The sequence below is a fragment of the Haliotis asinina genome, chromosome 13 (assembly GCF_037392515.1).
Source record: "Haliotis asinina isolate JCU_RB_2024 chromosome 13, JCU_Hal_asi_v2, whole genome shotgun sequence".
Taxonomy (NCBI): domain Eukaryota; kingdom Metazoa; phylum Mollusca; class Gastropoda; order Lepetellida; family Haliotidae; genus Haliotis; species Haliotis asinina.
In genome coordinates, this window is record NC_090292.1 from 24865058 (window position 1) to 24888962 (window position 23905).

The 23905-nt window shown below is 38.8% G+C and overlaps 1 protein-coding gene across 1 annotated transcript in view; it reads right to left on the reverse strand.

Annotated features, from left to right (window-relative positions):
- Nucleotides 1-423: 423 nt before the first annotated feature.
- LOC137259464 (serine/threonine-protein phosphatase 6 regulatory ankyrin repeat subunit B-like) overlaps nucleotides 424-23905 on the reverse strand; it is an 84355-nt gene continuing 60873 nt past the window's right edge. Inside the window, exons 2-3 of the mRNA XM_067797114.1 lie at nucleotides 8362-11681; nucleotides 424-822 (exon numbers count right to left, since the gene is read on the reverse strand). Of these exons, the coding sequence (XP_067653215.1) occupies nucleotides 424-822; nucleotides 8362-11681 (3719 nt within the window). The remainder of the gene's footprint in view (nucleotides 823-8361; nucleotides 11682-23905) is intronic.

Below are 23905 nucleotides of genomic sequence, written 5' to 3' on the forward strand. Positions count from 1 at the left end.
GTATCTGTTTACCTTTTCAGGTCCTAATGCTCCCAAATCAGTGAAGGCAGGCTACTATAATATTCCGGTTGATACCTGCATCCCCAACCCGTTAAGATGTTTTAGGTGTCGGAAGTATGGACACGGTGTGAGTGCTTGCGCATTGTCTGTTGTGTGTGCTCGCTGTGGTGGGAGGGCGCGCACAGCAGAGGATTGTGACGGTGATTGTAAAAGATGCGCCAATTGCTCGGGCGATCATTCTTCGTTTTCTAGACGGTGTCCGGTTTGGAAGGAGCAGGTGGCGATCAATAAAGTAGAATTTACACACAGTGTCTCTTTTTCTGAGGCCAAGGGACTGGTCTGATCTTACAGAAGGTTGTGCTGCTGTGGCGAAGACATCATTGGGTTCTAGCTCTAAAACAGCATCAACCACGGGCTGCCGAACTACCTTGACTTGGGTGGACTGTGGTTCTCCGCAGCCTTTGTGCCCTGCTGTGTCATCACAGGCTGAGGAGTCACTTCCTGGTATCTCGGGGTCGTCTTCTGGTCGCAGGTCGTCGTCGTCTCGGTCGCGTTCGGGGTCTCAATCAGCAGCTGGTACTCGGCAAGCGGTGAAGGGTGGACCGGGGCCGGGCCTGGTGCTTCGGGGCAACAGGGTGGCAGACCTCCTAAAGGGTCATAAAGTTCAATTGTTTGGTGGGTGTGGGTCTCTTGAAGGCATGGACGTTTCTGGGGGCGTCCATTCTGGGGCGCATGGCTTGTCGCCCTCCGAAGGGGTGCGGGGTGGATCCCCGGTGGGTCCCCCCAAGGGATGGTTTGTTCCAATAGTGTTGTGCGGTGGAGCTGCGGAGGATTGGGGACTGATGTACATGAATTGCAGCTATTAGTCCAAGATTTCACACCTTCAGCGATATGTCTCCAAGAGACATATTTAAAACAAACAGATACATTTGACCTTCGTCATTTTAATGCATATCATTGTTTTTCACCTCCAGGTGATAGGGCCACTTGCGGATCATCCATTCTGGTCGGACGAAACGCTGTTCGGGGCCCTGTTCCACTTAATACTGGTGTGCGGGCTGTTGCTGTGGGAGTTGCTTTGCATGTAGCGTTTGCGCTGTGCTCTCTTTATATTTCGCCGTCTTCGGTGTTTGCCGGGGCCGATCTTCAAGCTCTGTATGACCAACTCCCGAGGCCTTGTGTTGTAATGGGAGATTTGGATGGACACAGCCCACTTTGGGGTGGTGTGGCTACAAACACTAAAGGTGGGTTGTTGGAGGACTTTTGTTCTGACAGTGATTTGTGTATTTGTAGTGATGGTTCCAACACATGTTTGCACCCTGGGACAGGGACCAGTTCTGCTCTTGACTTGTCATTGACGGGTTCGGAGCTGCTAAATGAATTTGAGTGGTCGGTCCACGGTGCCCTCTGTGGAGGTGACCATTTTCCTACTCTATTAAAGGCTGTGACTCCATCCGATGTTCCTCCATCATCGGGACGAAGTTTTGGAAGGGCTGACTGAGCTTTATATGGAGCACTGTGTGCTCAGGGGCTTAGGCCTGAACGTTTTATTGACGTTCCCGATGCTATTAAATGCTTTTCTGATGAACTAAATTCCATAGCTGATGAGTGTATACCAAAGTCCTCTGCAGTTCCACACATAAGAAAACCATGGTTCAACGATGACTGCAAACAAGCTAGGAAGGCAAGGAAAAAAGCAGAACATTATTTCCGTCCCCATCCTATGGTGCATAATTTAAATAAATTTAAGATTTTAAATGCTAAAGCACGGCGTACTTTTAAACAGAAGAAACAATCTTGGCAACATTATGTATCCAAAATATATTCTCGGACACCCATGTCAAAAGTGTGGAACATGGTCCAGAAAAAAAAGGTAAAGGTACTAAATCTGCGGTCCATCATCTTAAACATGGAGATCAATTACTTACTGATAAATCAGATATTGCTAATAAACTGGGCGAAACTCTTGCTAAACATTCTTCCTCTTCTAATTATATACCTAAATTCTGATAATGGGGAAGATTATAATGAAACATTTTCTATTCATGAACTCCATACTGCTCTTGATCAAGCTCATGATACTGCTACTGGAGCTGATAACATACATTATCAACTCCTGAAGCATTTACCAGAATCCTGTTTAGAGACGCTCTTATCAATATTTGATGATATTTGGACTTCCGGGAAATTTCCTTCTTCATGGCGTGATGCCATAGTACTACCAATACCTAAACCTGGACGTGATCATACGGATCCATCCAATTATCGTCCGATTTCATTAACTAGCTGTGTTTGCAAGACCATGGAACCTATGATAAATAATCGACTTGTTTGGTACTTGGAAACTAATAATCTTATCACAGATATACAATGTGGTTTCCGTAAAAACAGAAGTACTGTCGATCACTTAGTGCTTTTAGAATCATTTGTGAAAAACGCGCTGATTAATAAACAACACGCTGTGTCTATCTTTTTTTATCTTGAGAAGGCATATGACACAACCTGGAAACATGGTATGCTGAGAGATTTACATGATTTCGGTTTGCGAGGTCGTTTGCCTGAATTCATTGCTAAATTTTTAAATAACAGGCAATTTCATTATAATCAGGATCAGGGTGTTCCACAAGGCAGTATTTTGTCTGTCAATGTTTTTGGCGTCAAGATCAACAGTTTATCTAAAGTTTTAAACGATTTAATCGATGGATATTTATTTGTGGATGATTTTAATATTTCTTGCCGCGGTAAGAATATGTATACTATTGAACGGCAACTGCAGCTGTGTTTAAACAAAATTGATAAATGGTGTCTTGAAAACGGCTTTAAAGTTTCTAAATCAAAAACCAATTGTATACACTTCTGTCGTAAATACAAACCCCATAAAGAACCAGAACTATTTCTCAGTGGTACTCCAATCAAAGTCGTCAAGGAGGCCAAGTTCTTGGGACTTATTTTCGACTCACATTTGACCTTTTTGCCGCATATTAAATTCCTTAAAGCCAAATGCCTGAAGGCACTCGATTTATTAAAGGTAGTTTCAAATTCAAAATGGGGAGGGGATCAATCTACCCTTCTCCACTTATATAGATCACTGATCCGATCTAAACTTTATTACGGCTCCATCGTCTATGGTGGCGCTTGTCCAAGCAACCTAAAACTACTTGATCCTGTGCACCACCAAGGCCTAAGACTTTGTCTTGGCTCTTTTAGAACCTCTCCTATCGACAGTATATATGTCGAAGCTGATGAGCCTTCTCTCAACTTACGTCGTATCAAACTATCTTTACAATAATGAGTCTAACCCCGCATTTAATTGTGTTTTTAATCCTCCCTATGAAGATTTGTATAACAAAAAGTCTTCCCTTCTTCCGCCTCTTGGGGTCAGAATTAAGCCATTTCTTGCTGCTTCTACCATTGAGCTGGACCATATAGCTCCTTCCCGTCTTCTTTCTTCTCCTCCTTGGCAGTTGGTTAGGCCACAAGTTGACCTAACATTAACATCACTTAAAAAATCAGAAACGAATGAATTACAGTATAAACAAGAATATAATCACCTGAAACATAAATATAGCAATTATAAATCCTTATTTACAGATGGGTCCAAGGACGGTGGCACAGTAGCTTGTGCCACTGTCATTGGATCCAGAACAATACTAGTATCTTCTAGATTACCCAATAATAGTTCTATTTTTACAGCTGAAGCTAACGCCATATTAACAGCTCTTAAATATATCCAAAGACACCCTAAACGTAAACAATATATAATCTATTCTGATTCTCTTTCTTGCCTCCACGCTATTAAAAATTTGTCATCTAAACATCCATTTTTAATTGATATTATTGAATTGTATAATAGTCTTGCTACTGGCCAGTACGACATTGTCTTCTGTTGGTTACCAAGCCACGTAGGCATTTCTGGTAACACAATGGCTGATGTTGCTGCCAAAGCAGCACTTAACAAATCTGTGACACCACTTCTTATTTCTTACAGTGATTACAAAGCCACCATTAGATCTTATATCCGTGATCTGATGCAGAAGAAGTGGGACACCCAAGTAGGTATCAATAAATTACATGAAATAAAACCGTATATTGGTTACACCTACTTGGGTTGTCAGTCCAGATTTGAAGAGGTTATTTTAAGACGATGTCGTATTGGCCATACTAGATATACTCATTCATACCTTTTATAAGGTGAGGATCCTCCATTTTGTATCCCTTGTGATGAGAGAGTTACAGTCAAGCATATCCTGCTTGACTGTGTTGAATTCTCCATCACAAGGGATAAGTATTTTACAGTTAAAACAATTAAGGATCTTTTTACCAGCGTTAGGTCTCATTTAATTATTGATTTTTTAAAAGAAATTGATTTTTTGGTTGAAATTTGAAATCATGTTGTGTAAATAGATGTATTTTAATTATTGGAAGTTTGGATTGGTAACTTGAATCGTTGGTGGCTGTCCTCCTGAGAGGGTACGTAAGTCCAAAAACTGTTGAAGTCAGATTTATTCTTCCACCTGTTTAGCCGTAGAATATGTGTCATTTTAATTTGTGGCTAATCTTGCATACAATCGCTAGCAGCTGAGGGGATGGTGTAAATCCAGCTAGGGACCATGCAGGTAGCGGAGGTATTGTAAGTCCCCATGGTCACTAGTATGGTGATCTACCCTCTGTTGTTGGCGATCTATGGCCTGTTTTTATATTGTACTGTCCAAATAATGATACTGTTATATTTTTATAAGTTTCCACACTAGTTTTAATATTAACTGTGATAGTCTAGTGGTTTTACTGTCCTTCGTCGACAGGTTCTACATAGTATGCACACATATATATTTTTTATGTCACGTATGTTCTCGTCACGATATGGCTGCAACATTGCCGATGTGACGTTAAATCTTAACTCACTCACTCCCTATTTACAGATGATTCCAAGGACGGTGGTGCAGTAGCTTGTGCCATTGTCATTGGATCCAGAACAATATCATCTAGACTTCCAGATAACAGGTCTATTTTTACTGCAGAAGCAAACGCTATATTAACTGCTCTTAAATATATTCAAAGACACCCTAAACATAAACAGTATATAATCTATTCAGACTCTCTCTCTTGCCTTCAGGCGATTAAAATATTTCTTGTAAACATCCACTTTTAATAGAAATTATTGAATTGTACCATAATCTTCCTACTTGCCAGTGCGACATCGTGCTTTGTTGGTTGCCTAGTCACGTAGGCATTTCTGGTAACACAATGGCCGATCTTGCTGCTACAGCAGCACTCAACAAATCTTATTCCATACTCAGATTATAGCTACAATAAGATCTTATATCCGTGATGTGATGCAGAAGAAGTGGGACACCCAAGTAGGTATAAATAAATTACATGAAATAAAACCTTATATCGGTTATACTGACTTGGGTTGTCAGTCCAGATTTGATGAGATCATTATGCGACGATGTCGCATTGGCCATACTAGGTATACTCACGATTATCTTTTAAAAGGTGAAGATCCTCCGTTTTGTATCCCTTGTGATGAAAGAACACAGTCAAGCATATCAGTATTTTAGTTCACAATCTATGAAGGATGTGTTAACTGAACTGTAAATAGATAAATATTTTAAAATTGGAAGATTAAATTAGTAACTCAAATCGTTAGTGGCTCTACCCTCAAAGGGGGTTGAATTACCGTAAAATTATTGTCCTCCTGAGAGGGTACTTAAGTCCAAAAACATTTGAAGTAAATTTAAATTTTCCAGCTTTTTAATCAGAGAATATTTGTGTTTTTACTTTAGGGGTAGATTTCTCTAAATTGCTAACAGCTGAAGGGATGATGTAAGTCCAACTAGGGTCCATGCAGGAAGCAAATGTACTATAAGTCCCCATGGTCCTTAGTATGGTGAGCTACCTTCAGTTGTTGGCAACCTATAGCTCATTTTTATATTGTACTGTCCTCTATAGATACATTGTTTTAGGTCAGTTCACTAATTTTACATTACATTACATTAGTTTTACTGTTCTCTCGTTGAGAGGGTTTTACAATGTATGTGCTATCAATTCATTTGTATTGTTACAATTAATCATTCTCGTCACGATATGGCGGCAATATTGCTGCTGTGACGTAAATATTAACTCAATCACTCACTCATCACAACGTCTGTTGACAGATACTATGTTCCAAAGATATACATTTAAACATTTATGGATTTGTGTTTTTTACATTTGTAAGACATGTAACGCATGATTCGGATGATTATGTCATAAATCGTAACATAAGAATCATCGTATTTGCACAATCCCTACAGTCTCTATACACTAAATTAGATGGAGATGATGGAGCGAACAATATTAATGTGAGCCATAATTAGTAGAAAAGTCAGTCAATGATATATAACATATAAACATATTACTACACTTCAGTGACTGCATGTCACTTCAGAGCAACAGATTGCTTGTCCATAAGAAAATAGGATAGGTATGAACTGCATAATTCGTTTGGGGGGTAATTATTCAAGTAAGAAATTGATCACAACTTCCTTTAAATAATTTGCAATCCTTCTTGGCATTAAGGTTTATCTGTTGATTGATTTTTGCGTCATATACATTTTCAGAAACGTGCACAGCGTATGAAAAGCCTAGAAACCATTGATGGACCAGATCGACGAAAGGAAAAGGTTTCAACTATACTCACCTTGGAATAGACTTCACCAGTTGTGAGTGATGAAGAAGATGTCAATTTATTGCTCTCGATCCCATTTACCCTGGAATCCAGTAAAGTCAGGACGTACAAGTCTGCACAGGACTCATCCACAATTTTCAAGGCCATCTTGAAGACCATGATGAGACACCCAAACCAGAATGACAGAGGGATATCCGCCGAACGATGCCCCTGAGTGGGCTTATTTTTTGTTTATTTTCAAAAGACCTATATTTGTTTTAAATACACTTTTATTTATTTTCAAAGTTCTTTATTACATTTTCTTATTGTATTGTATTGCAAGCTGTGTGTTATTATATGGTTAACAATAGTAGTGACTGACTTGAGTGTGTTTTTCTCTGTCAGTGTGAGGATGACTGTCAAGGGGTGCAAGTGAATGTTAGCTATCGCATGTTTTTGGAAATATTTTTGTTATACATGTTGATCTGTTAGTTAGTGCTGTATCTTTTTATCATACGTTTGATCTCTATTTATCTGAAAATATAACAGTGAATCTCATTGTACCTTTTGTTTTTCTTTATGTATACGCTATGATTGTACACAAACTCTGTTTATTGTCTTTGCCAACCAGGAGTAACAAACATGCTACATACAATGACACACAATTGACTCCTGTGAACCCGAGTAAATGAAATGCTGTGGAAAGTTTTCTGGCAACAGAAACTCTGCAGAAACTATGTCAGTCAGTTTGTAACTGAAACTCTGCAGAAACATGATGGAGACTTGGTAACTGAAACTTTGCAGAAACCTAATGGAAGTCTGCTAACTGAAACTCAACGGAAACCTGATGGATTATCTAAGTTGTCTGAAACTCAATGGAAACCTGTTGGAAAGTGGGTAACGGATACCGTACGGAAACGCTTAGAAAGCGGGTAATTGAAAGTTTCTGTTATTGTGAAAACTCAGTGTAAACGAACAGAAACTCACTCGATTCTAATTGGAAACTTAAGTTTAAGTCCAGTTTCCATTGCGGAAACCAAGATATTTTTGCTGTGTGAGTGAGTGAGTTAAAACTTATCATTACGTCGGCAATATTCCTCCTATATCGTAACGAGAACGATTAATTACACTACACATTCATCAATGGCACTTTATAAAAACCTGTCAACGAAGGACAGTAAAACCAACTAGAATATCACATGTAATGTAACACTAGCATTTAGATCTAAAACAGTTCATCTACAGAGGACAATACAATATGAAAATGGGTTATAGATTGCCAACAACTGAAGGTAGATCACCACACTAACGACCATGGGGACTTACATAACTTTTGCTACCTACATGAACCCGAGCGAATGCGATACGAAGTCTCTTTGATGTCATCATCTTTTCAAAGAATGTGTTGTGGTTGCCTGTTATCCGAAAGATTCGTTTGTGCATCACGGCAGGAAATGTCACAAACATGTCGTTCTGCGTCATTGGGTGACTCCTATTATAATAACTATCATTTGTTACTGGATCAATTTAAATCTACATCTGTAATGTTCTGTATATCCTTGTTAACAGGTCTTGCTATAGGTTAATGTATGCATTACTATATAGTCGTTTTATGCACGATATGGTCTTGTAACAGTAACTTTGCTATTGATAATAACTCATGTTCCCTCGCTATCTCGGTTGCATTGATTATTCCTTGTGGTTAAATCTACCATTCTCCGTGACAGTACATATTTCACAATGTCTTCATCTCCGTGTACACACGCCAAATGAAGGACATTGTCACCATCACTATTTACTACTGAAGGATCTGCCCCACTCTCCAGTAGCAATTCAAACACACCGAATGTACTTTGCCTTGCTGCTAAAAGCAGGGGTGTCATCCCTTTCGATCCTCTACAGTTTATATCAACAACGTGTAGCTTGAGGATATGCTTCACTATCTCCTCATCTTCTCCCATACAGGCGAAATGAAGGATGCTGTTACCATCATTATCTACTACTGAAAGATCCGCTCCACTCTCTAGTAGCAATTTAAACACGCCATATGTACTGTATTCTGCTGCTACCAGCAGTGGTGTTTTCCCTTTATATCCTCTACAGTTTATGTCCAGAGTGTGCAGCTTGAGGACATGCTTCACTATCTCCTCACTTTCTCCCTCACAGGCCATATGAAGGATATTGTCACCATTACTATTTACTGCTGAAGGATCAGCTCCACTCTCCAGTAGCAATTCAAACATATTGTATGAACTGTATTCTGCTGCTAACAGCAGTGGTGTCCTCCCCTTTGATCCTCTACAGTTTATGTTCAGAGTGTGTAGCTTCAGGACACGCTTCACTATTTCCTCATCCCCTCTCATACAGGCCAAATGAAGGACGTTGTCACCATCTCTATTTACTAAAGAAGGATCTGCTCCGCTTTCCAGTAGCAACTGAAACACATTGCGTGGCTCATATTTTACCGCTAACAGTAGTGGTGTCATCTCATTAAATCTACTGTTTATATCCACAATGTGTAACCTGAGGATACGCTTGACTATCTCCACATCTTTTCCCTCACAGGCCAAGTGAAGGATGTTCTTACCATAATTTTCAAATCCTGACAAGTCAGCACCTTTTTTCACCAGACTATCAAATACTTCTCTTTTGGCACGCCATGCTGCAAGCATCACTGGTGTCAATCCACCACGGCCTTTTCTATTTATATCCACACTGTTTCGCATCAGGATATAATTCACTATATTAACATTTCCTCCTCGACAAGCATAATGCAGGATGTTGTCATCATCCTCGTCAATTACTGACAGATCAGCTCCTTTCCTCACCAGATTATCAAATACTTCTCTTTTCGCACAACGTGCTGCAAGCAGCACTGGTGTCTCTCCTTTACTGTTTTTTGCATTTATATCAACAATGCTTTGCATCAGGATATAATTGGCTATCTTAACATGTCCTCCTCGACAAGCCAAATGAAGGATGTTGTCACCATTCTCGTCAATTACTGACAGATCAGCTTCTTTGTTCACAAGAATATCAAATGCTTCGTGTTTTGCATGATATGTCGCAATCAGTACTGGTGTCATTTCTTCATCCCCTTTACAATTTATATCCACAATGTTTTGCATCAGGATATAAGTCACTATCTTAACATTTCCTCCTCGACAAGCCGAATGAAGGATGTTGTCACCATTAATGTCAATTACTGACAGATCAGCTCCTCTTTTCACGAGAATATCAAATGCTTCGTTTTTCCCATGATATGCTGCAATCAGTACTGGTGTCTTTCCTTCATTCCCTTTACAATTTATATCCACACAGTTTTCCAGCAGGATATAAGTCACTATCTTAACATTTCCTCCTCGACAAGCCCAATGAAGGATGTTGTCACCCTTATTGTCAATTACAGACAGATCAGCTCCTTTCCTCGCCAGAATGTCAAATGCTTCTCTATCACCACTATTTGCGGTAATCATCACTGGTGTCTCTCCATTATTGTTTTTGGCATTTATATTCACAATGCTTTGCATCAGGATATAATTGACTATCTTAACATTTCCTCCTCGACAAGCCAAATGGAGGATATTGTCTCCATCCTCGTCAATTACTGACAGATCAGCTCCTCTTTTCACGAGATTATCAAATGCTTCTTTTTTTGCATGATATGCCGCAATCAGTACTGCTGTCATTTCTTCATCCCCTTTGCAGTTTATATCCACAATGTTTTGCATCAGGATATAAGTCACTATCTTAACATTTCCTCCATGACAAGCCGAATGAAGGATGTTGTCACCATCCTCGTCAATTATTGACAGATCAGCTCCTTTTTTTACAAGGATATCAAATGCTTCGTTTTTCCCATGATATGCTGCAAGCATAACTGGTGTCATGTTTTCATCCCCTTTACTATTTATATCCACAATGTTTTGTATCAGGATATAAGTCACTATCTTAACATTTCCTCCATGACAAGCCCAATGAAGGATGTTGTCACCATCCTCGTCAATTACTGACAGATCAGCTCCCATTTTGACAAGAATATCAAATACTTCTCTTTTCCCATAATATGCTGCAAGTAGCACTGGAGTCATGTTTTCACAATCTTTACTATTTATGTCCACACTGGTTTGGCTCAGAACATACTTCACTGTGTCCACATGTCCTCCAATGCAGGAAAGATGGAGACTGTCTCTACTTCTCTGATTCACTGCTAAAGTATTAGCGCCTTTTTCTATCAATAACCCAAGCACATCTATATTCCCATGATATGCGGCTAACAACAATGGTGTCATGTTATTTCCATCGCTGCCATTAATGTCAACAATGTTTTGTGTGATGATATATTTCACAATCTTCACACTTCCTCCTTGACAGGCCCAATGAAGAATATTTCTGTTTGTACTATCCATTGTGAAGGTGTCAGCTCCTCTCTCTATCAGAAAGTGAAACACAACTTTGTGCCCATAACCAGCTGCCAACAACAATGGTGCAATGCCCTTGTCATCTGTACTGTTTATATACAGAACATTATGCTTTAGGACATATTTGACAATACCTACATTTCCTCCTCGACAGGATGCATGGAGGATATTTTCACCATGATCGTCCTCTTTTGATATATCAGCTCCTATTTTTATAAGGAAACAAAACACGTCCTTCTTCCCAAACAGTGCTGCTGACATCAAAGCCGTTGTCCCGTCTCCTCCCCTACTTTCAATGTCTATGATGTTCAGTGAGTGGATGTACTTCACTATCCCCAGATTTCCCTCCATACAGGCGACGTGTAAGATATTATTATCCTCATCGTCTAATAGGGTCAAATTTGCCCCTTTCTCCACAAGTAATTCCAGCAATGCCCTGTTTCCTGCTACTGCCGCTATCATTGCTGGTGTCCTACCAGCTTGTCCTCTCGAGTTGACGTTGGCAGGATCATGAGACAATAAGTATTTAACTTGATGCAAGTCTCCTATTCTGCAGGCATCAATAAGAGAAGTGTTAACAGAGGCCCGATTATGTGTTTGATGATGTTCATCTGAAAGAAACGATGAAAACATGACACATTTTTCAGTTTTAGGCCCATGTTAATTTAACTCATTACGCTCCACGCACCCCAAAGTGCTGTACATCTATAGAGTTTGCTGAGCTGAAACAGAGGTGTACAGGGATTCAATAGTTATTTCTCAATAGTGAGTGAGTAAGTTAATATTCAACGTCATATCGGGAATATTGCAGCCATATCGTGACGAGAACGATTCATTATAAAAATACAAATGAATTAATACCACTTAAATTGTAAAAACTGTCAACGATGGACAGAAAAATAACTAGAATATCATTGAGTAGAATGTAAAACTAGTGATTAGACCTAAACCAGTGGATGTATAAAGGACAATACAATATAAAAACGAACTATACGTTGCCAGAACGAAAGGTAGATCACCATACTAAGAACCATTGGGACTTACAGAACATTTACTTCCTGCATGGACCCTAGCTGGCTTTACATCATCCCCTCAGCTAATGTAAAACTTAGATTTACATCAAATGTTTTGGGACTTATGTACCCTCTCAGGAGGACAAGTATTTTACGGTACTTCAACCTCATTTGAGGGAACAGCCACTGACGAATTGAGTTACTAATTTGATATTATATTTTTAAAATATTTATATATTTACAGTTCAGTTAACAAGTCTAATTCCTTTAAAAATGCAATAATTAAATGAAGGCTAATATTGCTAAAAAAGATCCTTCATCGATCGTGAATATTGACCCCTTGTGATGGAATATTCAACACAGTCAGGCAGGAAGGATATACTTGACTGTGATTCTTCCATCACAAGGGATACAAAACGGAGAATACTCAACTTTAAGCAAATATTTATGTGTATATCTTGAGTGGCAAATGCGACATCGTGATGATCTCTTCAAATCTTGTCTGACAACCCAAGTAGGTGTAGCCAATATAGGGTCTTATAGCATGTAATTCATTGATGTCTAGAATAGATTATACATTGTTTATGTTTAGGGCGTTCGCTTCCTGTGTAAAAAGATATTATCGGTATACTTGAGTTTGAGTATTTGTGATTGTTTCTGATAGACAGGACAGGGTTTTGATGAGGAGAAGTACTCGCCGTGGCAGTTAGCAGACCTAATGGCATCTGTAAAGGTAGTGCCTTCGTGATCTTTACTGCAAGTTGGGGACTTAGTACATGACCTGGCCCCATGCCCAGACTTTTGACAATTATAACATCATAGCGGATTTGGTGTATATACATCCACTCCGATGTTGAAATAACTAGCCTTAATTGATGATGGTACGTTGGGAAGTACAAACGCGCGATGACGGATGACACCTTTACACGAAGTTAGATATTTGTGAACAGAGACTGCGATTTCAGTAGTTTACAAATGATCTGCTTTGTGGAGATTAATTGGCTGTTGATGTAGTGAACATTCGACAAGCAGAGATCCATTTCTGAGACGTTTGATACAGAAAAGGGGTTCATTTTTATATATATATGTCATTGCAAAAATTTTATTTGGATTTCTACTTTCGGTCTTGACCTATTTGTTCATTGAGCTTTCCTGATTTTAAATTGCATTTCTGAAGTTCTGAACTTTTCCCTAGAGTCTTATGCCCAGAAGGTGGTGGCTCATGGGCCAATCTGGTAGATTAAATAGTTATAATTCTTCTGCTGGAGTAAATCATCCGGGTATCCTTGGTGCTGCAAGCTGGAGGCCCGCTTACTTTAGCATTGTCCTTGTGATACTCCGTGGTGGGTGGGAGCTCGGATGATGAACACTTTACACTAACCATGGCTTATGAAAACCCAACAAAAAAAAACAAAACGTCCACTTGATATGGACCCTGTTTATACTCACCATAGACCGTCTGCATCGATTGAATATTGGCCGCGTTTCATTGTGACTGAGACTCCTGACAAGACACTGTTAAAAATGAACCCCTTTTCTGTATCAAAGGGTATTCAAAGTATTGCAGGGGATGTGGAGAACATAAGACGCTTAATGTCCAGGTGCTCTGCTAGTAGAGTGCGGGGAAAAGCAACAAGCAGCTAATTTGCTAAACATCAAATCTTTCGTTGGCATTTCGGTCATGGTCTCTGCAGACAAAACCTTGACGTCAAGCAAAGGTATCGTTCGAGATCGGAACCGATTGCTTGATGATATGTCGGAACTTGATGTAGGATCTGAAATGAAGGATCAAGGTGTACTCTACTTCAAGCACTTTTCAACTCGGAGAAACAGTGAAACCATCAAAACGAACACGTATCTGTTTACTTCTCCATGTCCTAATGCTCCCAAATCAGTGAAGGCAGGCTACTGTAACATTCCAGTTGATATCTACATCCCAAACCCTCTGAGGTGTTTTAAATGCCAGAAATATGGACACGGTGTAAATATTTGCACATTGTCTGTAGTGTGTACTCACTGTGGTGAGAAGACACACACAACAGAAGATTGCGACAGTGATTCTAAAAAATGCACTAATTGCTCAAGTTTTCTAAACAGTGTCCATTTGGAAAGAGCAAATGGAGATCAATAAAATAAAATTTACAAAAAATATCTCTTTTTCCGAGGCAAAAAGACTGGTAAAGTGATTTGAACTTTCAAAAAGTTATGCTACAGTAGCAAAAACATCATAACTCTAAAACAACTTCAACCGCAGGGTGCCAAACTACCTTGACTTGATTAAATTGCGATTCTCCACACCTTTTTGTGTCCTCCTATATCATCACAGACTCAGGAATCACTTCCTAGTACCTCAAAGTCTTCTTCTGATCCCAAATCATCACCTCAGTCACACTCAAAGTCTCAATCGACCGCTGATAGTCACCAAACGGTGAAAAGTAAACCGAAGCCAAAGCCTGATGCTTCAAAACAATCAAGTGGCAGATCTCCTAAAAGGTCACAGACCAAAATTCAATTGTTCAATAAACACGGGTCTCTTGAAGTCATGGACGTTTCTGAAAACGTCCATTCTAGGGCACATAGCTTGTCAAAAAAGTGCGGGGTAGATCCCCAATAAATTCCCCCAAAAGATAGTTTATTCCAATTATATTGTACAGTGGAACTACAGAGGACTGAGGACTAATTTACACGAATTAGAGCTATTAGTCCAAAATTTTACACCTTCAGAGATATGTCTCCAAGAGACATATTTAAAGCAAACAGATGCATTTGACACTTCATCAGTTTAATGCATGTCATTGTCTTGCACCCACTGGGGATAGGGCCACTGGCTAATCATCCTTTCTAGTCAGACACAACTTTCTTCAAAGCCCTGTTTCACTTCTTACTAATATGCAGGCTCTTGGAGTGAGATTTACTTTATATGTAGTGTTTACGATATGCTCTCATTATATCTCGCCGTCTTCGACGTTTCTCTAAACTGATCTTCAAGCTCTATATGGCCAACTCTCGAAGCCCTGTATTATAATGGGAGATTTGAATGGGCACAACCCACTCTGTCGTAGTGTAACTACAAACGCTAAAGATAAATTGTTGGAGGACGTTTGTTCTGACAATGATTTATGTATTTATAATGAAGGTTCCAACACATCTTTACACCCTGACACAGGGACTTATTTTGCTCTCGACTTGTCCCTCACAAATTCAGAACTACTTAATGAATTTGAATGGTCAGTGCACGATGACCTCTGTGGAAGTGACCATTTTCCTACTATATTAAACGCTGTAACTCCATCTGATTTTCCTCCATCATCAAGGTGGAATTTTAAAAAGGCTTACTGGACTTTATAAGAAACACTGTGTGCTGGAAAAGTTGCCCGAACGTTTTATTGACGTTCCTGATGCTATTACATGTTTTTGTCTGACGAGCGAAATTCCATATTAAATGCTTATCTGATGAATTAAACTCCATAGCTGATGCGTGTATACCAAAGTCCTCTGCAGTTCCATTTATTCGAAAACCATGGTTCAGTGATGAATGCAATCAAGCTAGGAAGGCAAGGAAAAAAGCAGAACCTTATTTCCGTCGCCATCCTATTGTGCATAATTTCAATAAATTTAAAATTTTAATTGCTAAAGCGTGGAGTACTTTTAAACAGAACAACGACAATCTTGGCAAAATTATGTATATAAATTCTCGGACACCCATGTATCCAAAATAAATTCTCGGACACCTATGTCCAAGGTATGGAACATGGTCCAGAAAATTAAAGGTAAAGGTACTAAATCTACTATCCATCATCTTAAACATGGAGATTAATTACTTACTGATAAATGAGATATTGCGAATAAACTGGGCGAAACTCTCGCTAAACATTCTTCCTCTTCTAATTATATACATAAATTTCAGCAATATCAAAAACAAAAACAAGAAAAGAAAACTATTAATTTCAATGCTGATAACGGGGAAAATTATAACGAAACGTTTTCTATTTTCTATTCATGAACTCCACACTGCTCTTGATCAAGCTCATGACACTGCTACAGGAGCTGATAACAAATATTATCAACTCCTGAAGCACTTACCAGAATCCTGATTAGATACGCTCTTCTCATTTTTTGATGATATTTGGAATTCCGGGAAATTTCCTTCTTCATGGCGTGATGCTATAGTAGTACCAATACCTAAACCTGGGCGTGATCATACGGATCCATCCAATTATCGTCCGATTTTATTAACTAGCTGTATTTGCAAGACCTTGGAACGCATGATAAATAATCGACTTGTTTAGTACTTGGAAACAAATAACCTTATCACAGATATACAATGTAGTTTCCGTAAAACAGGAGTACTGTAGATCACTGAATGCGTTTAGAATCATTTGTGAAAAACGCGCTGCTTAATATGCAACCTGGTGTGTGAATCTTTTTCATCTTGAGAAGGTATACAACACAACCTGGAAATATAGCATTCTGAGAGATTTACTTGATTTCGGTTTGCAAGGTCGTTTGCCTGAATTCATTGCCAAATTCTTAAATAACAGACAATTTCAAGTCCGCGTGGGTTCTACCCTGTCTGATCATTACAATCAGGATCAGGGTGTTCCACAAGGCAGTATTTTGTCAGTCACACTCTTTAGTATAAAGATAGAGAGTTTATCGAAAGTTTTAAACGATTCAATTGATGGATCGTTATTTGTGGATGATTTTAATATTTCTTGTCGTGGTAAAAATATGCACACCATCGAAAGGTAATTGCAATTGTGCTTAAACAAGATTAATAAATTCTGTCTTGAAAACGGCTTCAAATTTTCTAAATCAAAAACCAGTTTTATACACTTCTGTCGTAAATATAAACCCCATAAAAAACCAGAACTATTTCTAAGTGGCACCCCAATCAAACTTGCCAAGGAGGCCAAGGACCTGGAAATTAATTTCCATTCACATTTGACCTTTTTACCGCACATTAAATCCCTTAAAGCTAAATGCCTGAAGGCACTCGATTTGTTAAAGGTTGTCTCAAATTCTAAATGGGGAGGTGATCAAGCTACCCTCCTCCACATGTATAGATCACTGATCCGTTCACAAATTCATTATGGCTCCATCGTCTATGGTGGAACCTGCAGCAGCAACTTTAAGCTGTTAGATACTGTTCATCATCAAGGCCTAAGACTTTGTCTTGGATCTTTTAGAACTTCTCCTATCGACAGTCTATACGTCGAAGCTGACACACCTTCTCTCAACCAACGCCGTATAAAACTATCTTTACAATACGTCACAAAATTAGCTTCTAATGATTCCAATCCTGCATTTAATTGTGTCTTTAATCCTCTTCATGAGGATTTGTATCACAAAAAGTCTCCCATTGTTCTGCCTCTTGGACTCAGAATTAACCCATTTCTTGCTGCTTCTAGTATGTAGCTGGAAAATATAACTCCTTCCCGTCTTCTTCCTCCATGGCAATTGGTAAGGCCCCAAGTGGACCTAACATTAACTACATTTAAAAAATCAGAAACTAATGAATTACAATATGAACAAGAATATAATCAATTAAAACATAAATATAACAATTATAAATCCTTATTTCCAGATGGGTCTAAGTGTGGTGGCCTGTTAGAGTACCAGACTATAGTTCTATTTTTACAGCAGAAGCTAACGCCATACTCTCTGCTCTTAAATGCATACAAAGACAACCTAAATATAAACAGTACATAATCTATTTCGACTCTCTTTCTTGCCTTCAGGCTATTAAAATATTTCTTGTAAACATCAACTTTTAATTGAAATTATTGAATTGAATAATAATCTTGCTACTGACTAGTACGATATCGTCTTTTGTTGACTACCTAGTCACTTGGGCATTTCTGGTAGCACAATGGCTGATCTTGCTGCTAAGGCAGCACTCAACAAATCTGTGACACCACTTCTTAGTCCATGCTCAGATTATAAAGCTACAATCAGATCTTATGTCCGTGATCTGATGCAGAAGAAGTGGGATACCCAGGTAGGTATAAATAAATTACATGAGATAAAACCGTATATCGTTTATACTTACTTGGGTTGTCAGTCCAGATTTGATGAGATCATTATGCGACGATGTCGCATTGGCCATACGAGGCATACTCACGATTATCTATTAAAAGATCCTCCGTTTTGTATCTCTTGTGATGAAAGAATCACAGTCTAGCATATCTTGCTTGACTGTGTTGAGTATTCCTGAGTATTCCATCACAATGGATCAGTATTGTAATTCACAAGTTATGAATGATCTTTTTAGCAATATTAGACCTCATTTGATTATTGCATTTTTAAAGGAATTAGATTTGTTGATTGAACTCTAAATAGATAAATATTTTAAAAATGGAAGATTAAATTAATAACTCAAATCGTTGGTGGCTGTACCCTCAAAGGTGGTTTAAGTACCGTAAAATAATTGTCCTCCTGAGTCCAAAAACATTTTAAGTAAATTTACGTTTTCCAACTTTTTAATCGTAGAATAAAGGTGTTTTTTACTTTATGGCTAGATTTGTCTTAAGTGCTTACAGCTGATGGGATGATGTAAATCCATCTAGGGTCCATGCAGGAAGCAAATGTACTGTCAGTCCCCATGGTCCTCAGTATGGTGATCTACCTTCAGTTGTTGGTAACCTATAACTCATTTTTATATTGTACTGTCTTCTATAGATACATTGTTTTAGATTTAATCTTTATTTTTATTCTACTCTTTGAAATTCTAGTTAGTTTTACTGTCCTTCGTTGACAGGTTTCTAAAATGTGTGTGTGTGTGTGTTATTACTTCATTTGTATTTTTATAGTTAATCGTTCTCGTCACGATATGGCTGCAATATTGCCGATGTGACGTTAAATTGACCCGATCACTTGGAAAATGGTCACATCCACATCGGTCATCATGCACTGACAATTTGAAATCACTCAATAGGTGTGAGTGTCATAAAGGTAGAGGTAAATACATTCCCGTGCCAGGATGTAAATATGTCTTGTAACCCTAAGTATATATGTCTAAATCATTAACTGAACAGAACCTTCCAGTAATTTACCTCTAGCATTAATAGTTGTCCCACCGCAGACTAGGTTTTGGCCATTCAAATCTCCCATAATAATACGCGGTTCTGGGAGTTGGCCATGTAGATTGCGTAGTTCAGTCTTCTATAGAGTTGAAGACGGTGAGATATACAATGAACACAATGTGAGTGTACCATGTAAAGAGAGTGTAAAGGCAACTGCTTAAAGATTAGAAGTAAGTGTAATTTGGTTACGTATAATACTCTTTTTGACTAAGACTGAAGATCCTGCAGTGGCCCTGCCACACGAAGGTGAGAAATAATGATAAACAGTGAAACCGTATAGGTCGAAGGATTTTTCTGTTTTAAATAAGTCTCCTCCCGACATAATGCTGATGGCGTATGATCCTGGACTACTAACTGTAATTCGTTGTAATTATACCTTAGTCCACTGCAATTCCACTGAGCAATATTATTCTGATAACCTATCTTTAAGGGGGATTTACTGGGGATCTACCCCGCACATTTTTAGTGGGTGAGAAACTGTGTGTCCTAGACCAGACGCTGTATGACACGTTCATATTTTCAAGCGATACATATTTATTGAACAACGAAATATTATGTTATTGAGCTGTCTCGAGAGGAATCTGGCTTTTAACTTTGGTTGTAGCGATTTGTTGAGAGTTCACTGTTGACTGAGGGGATGGTTCATGATCAGAGGATGTGTCTAGATTTGGGATGTACTAGGAAGTGGTTCTGCTGTTTCAGTAGACATGGCAGGTGAAATAGGTTGAGGAGTATCTGTTGTCATCCATGTTACGTTTGTCTGACAAACTGCACATAATTTAGTAACTGTAGAAGTGGCTGCTGACGTACTGGCAATGGAAGCATACCTTTGTGTTTGTTCTTAGCTTTGTACCGGTTTCTTTCTGTCCTTAAAACAAATGTTTTGTGTAAATTCTATTCTATTGACATCCATTTGATTTTTCATCCATTTTCCAAACAGGGTAATCTTGTGAGAATGATGGATGTTCCCCTTTGCAGTAAATGTATTGTTTTACATTACTGTCACAATCAATATTGTCAATCCATGCTGAGTGTGTCTTTTCACTGCAGTGATCACACACAACAGACAATGTGCAAAAATTTAAACACCGTGCCCAAACCTTTGGCATTTCAAACATCTAAGGGGTTTAGGACCAGCCGATTGGTTGAACCGGGACCATTCAACGGCCCGTCTAGGTGAAGTAAGGGTCCAAGCGGTGTGTTGCTCCCATTCCCTCAACCACCAGGATCCCTTGATCCACAGACACAGGGCCGTCACCTTCGACTAACAGGTTGGTGGACCAAATGTGCCCACGGGTTCACAACAGGGGATTGAGCACTTAGCCTTACCCAGCGCCCGCCACGATGTGGTGATCACTTGTGTTTCATCAGTTTATTGTAGCGCCATAATGTCATTTACTGGCTTAGAGTATACACTGATGAGCCATTATAATATGGGCAGGTAGTGGTATATAAATCTGTAAATTATATATGCTGTCGAGCTTATGGTGATACGACTGTATGCTGTGCGTAGTGGCGAGCCTTCACGACACGTCTGTATATTTTATGTGCTGATGAGCCATGATGATGCGTGTGAGCATGTGTATATGGCCTGAGCTGAATTAATTCTGATTCTGCATTAGACGAACAACAGAGTCATAACTTGCAATGATGAATATGATATAGTGACTAAGTTTTCGTGACGTGGTCTTGATGTTGAGGGCGATGACGACGATGGCGATTATGATAATGTTGATGAAGTTTAGTGGAAAATATGAGGTGCACATAGCATACCATATGTGTTGTTTTGTTAGTAGTACTGAGTGGAATGCAGAGCAATGTTGAGCATCACGTAGTTGTAACACAGTGATTCGTTTACATCCAACTGAGGTGAAGTCGGGCCCGACATTGTATACCTGGAACCAATGCCCGCAGCCACCAGAATCCCTTCCTACACTGGCATAGGGACGCAACCCACAGCACACAGGTTGCCCAATTCGGGGTCGATTGTACTGTGGCCTATATGCTCCTAGATCCACACGGTGGTCAAGAGCTGTCAGCCATACCCAACATCCAGCAAAATGGTGCCTGCAATTTCTGAATAAATATACAAATATGCTAAAAAATAAACTCAACTGAGAGGGTAATTGCAAAACTATTCTGGAAAATAAGCAATATTAAAATGGCCCAATTTTGCTTTTTAGCAATAAATCATGGTAAGTACCTTTCACACAGATAGCCTTCCCAAAATTCGTCTCTAGGCATCTCATCCCTCGGCATGGGCCCAATGTACAAGTGGCAGCCTTGACCTGAAGAGAGATCCTAGTTGAAATAAATGACGTTCTATATCCATTATTAAGTCATTTTAGCGATGCATGCTTATCACCAATTGACCTATAATATAAACAAACTATTTAATGCTAACTAAGCCATTTCAGCTTGCCAACAAAGGAAACCTGAAATGGCATAGAGATCTATATACTCTTAAAAAACCCACAGACTTGACACTTTTAAATTTTCTGCTGAAGCATATCATCGGAGGAATCCTTGGTGTTGCATGCTGGAGATCCACTTGGTATTTTTTTTTGTTTTTTTACCATTGTCCTTGTGATACTCCGTGGTGGGGAGCTCGGATGATGAAATCTAAATAACCATGGCTTACAATTCCCCAACTAAAAAGAGCAAACAACCTCTTGAAGATGATCCTGTTGACGACTTCAGACCGTCCAAACACATTGATTACTGGACACATTTTCTTGTCATTGAGACCAAAACATTTAAACCCTTTTACTCTGTCTAAGTGTATCCAAGGCACTGACAGCGGTGAAAAGAACATCGGAGGATTACGTTCTGGTGCGCTGTTGACTGAATGCGCCAAAAGGCAACAGTCAACCAACCGGTTAAACACGGACACTTTTGTTGACAATCCGTTACCGTCATGGCCGACAAAACGATAAATACGAGTAAGGGAATCATTCGAGATCGTGATCAATTGCTGGTAGACATGCCTGAACTTGATGTCGATTCTGACATGAGAGATCAGGGTGAACAAAGCACATATTCAAAATAATGCCTATGTTTTCCTTCCAGTCACCTACTGTTTCAAAATCACGGCACTATAATAACAGTGTGGAAAGTATATTCCCAATCACCTTCAGTCCTTCAAATAACTAAAGAGCTTTCATGGTGTAAATACGTGCACATTGTCTGTCCATTTAAATCTCAAAGAGTATGGAAACAGCAGATAAAAAAGTCAATAAAATAAAATTCACACAAAGCATTAGTTTTGCAGAGGCCAAGAAATTAGTATACAGGTCAGATCAGGTCTGCAAAAACAACCTATAACTATCCACGTGTAAGACTTTGGCTTGGGTCCTTTTGAAGTTCACTTCTTACTTGTACCTGATACTCCATCTCTTGATCAGGTCCATATAAAATTACCCATGCAGTATATAACAAAACTATATTCTAACAAGTCACACCCTGCATATAACTGTGTCGTCAATCCTCACTATGATGATTTATACAATAAGAAATCTTCTCTTGTTCTGCCTTTTGGTTTAAGTGAGTGTCTGAGTGAGTTAATATTTAACGTCACATCGGCAGTATTGCAGCTATATCGTGACGAGAACGATTAATTATAAAAATACAAATGAATTAATAGCACATACATTGTAAAACCCTGTCAACGAAGGACAGTAAAACTGACTGGAATATCACAGAGTAGAATGTAAAACTAGTGAATAAACCGGAAACAATGTATCTATAGAGGACAGTACAATATAAAAATGAGCTATAGGTTGCCAACAACTGAAGGTAGATCACCATACTAAGGACCATGGGGACTTACAGTACATTTGCTTCCTGCTTGGACCCTAGTTGGATTTACATCATCCCTTCAGCTGTTAGCAATTTAGACAAATCTAGCCATATAGTAAAAGAACACGATTAAAAAGCTGGAAAACTGAAATTTACTTCAAATGTTTGTGGACTTAAGTACCCTCTCAGGAGGACAATTATTTTACGGTACTTCAACCCCCTTTGAGGGTACAGCCACTTACAACTCTACGATTTGAGTTACTATTCAATCTTCCAATTTTAAAATATCCATCTATTTACATGTCAGTTTACAAATCTAATTCCTTTAAAAATGCAATAATTAAATGAGGGCTAATATTGCTAAAAAGATCCTTCATAGTTTGTGAATTAAAATACTGACACCTTGTGATGGAGTCTAGCAAGATATGCTTGACTGTGATTCTTTCATCACAAGGGATACAGAACGGAGGATCCTCGCCTTTCAAAAGGTATTCATGAGTATATCTCGTATAACATATACGACCTCCTCAAATCTGGACTGACAACCCAAGTGGGTATAACCAGTATAAGGTTTTATTGCATGTAATTTATTTACACAAAACGTAGGTGCCCCACTATTACATAATTCAATTATATCTATTAAAAGTGGATGTTTACATGACAGGATTGTAATTGCCTGGAGACAAGAAAGAGAATCTGAAAAGATAATATACTGTTTATGTCTTGGATGTATTTCAATATATTCAAGAGCCGTTAATATAGCGTTTGCTTCCGCTGTGGAAATAGAACTATAATCTGGTAATCTGATAGATATTCTTCTGGATCCAATGACAGTGGTACAAGCCACTGCGCCATCATCCTTGGACCCATTTGTAAATAAAGATTTGTATGTATTATACTTACTTTTTAATTGATTAGATTCTTGTTTATATTGTAATT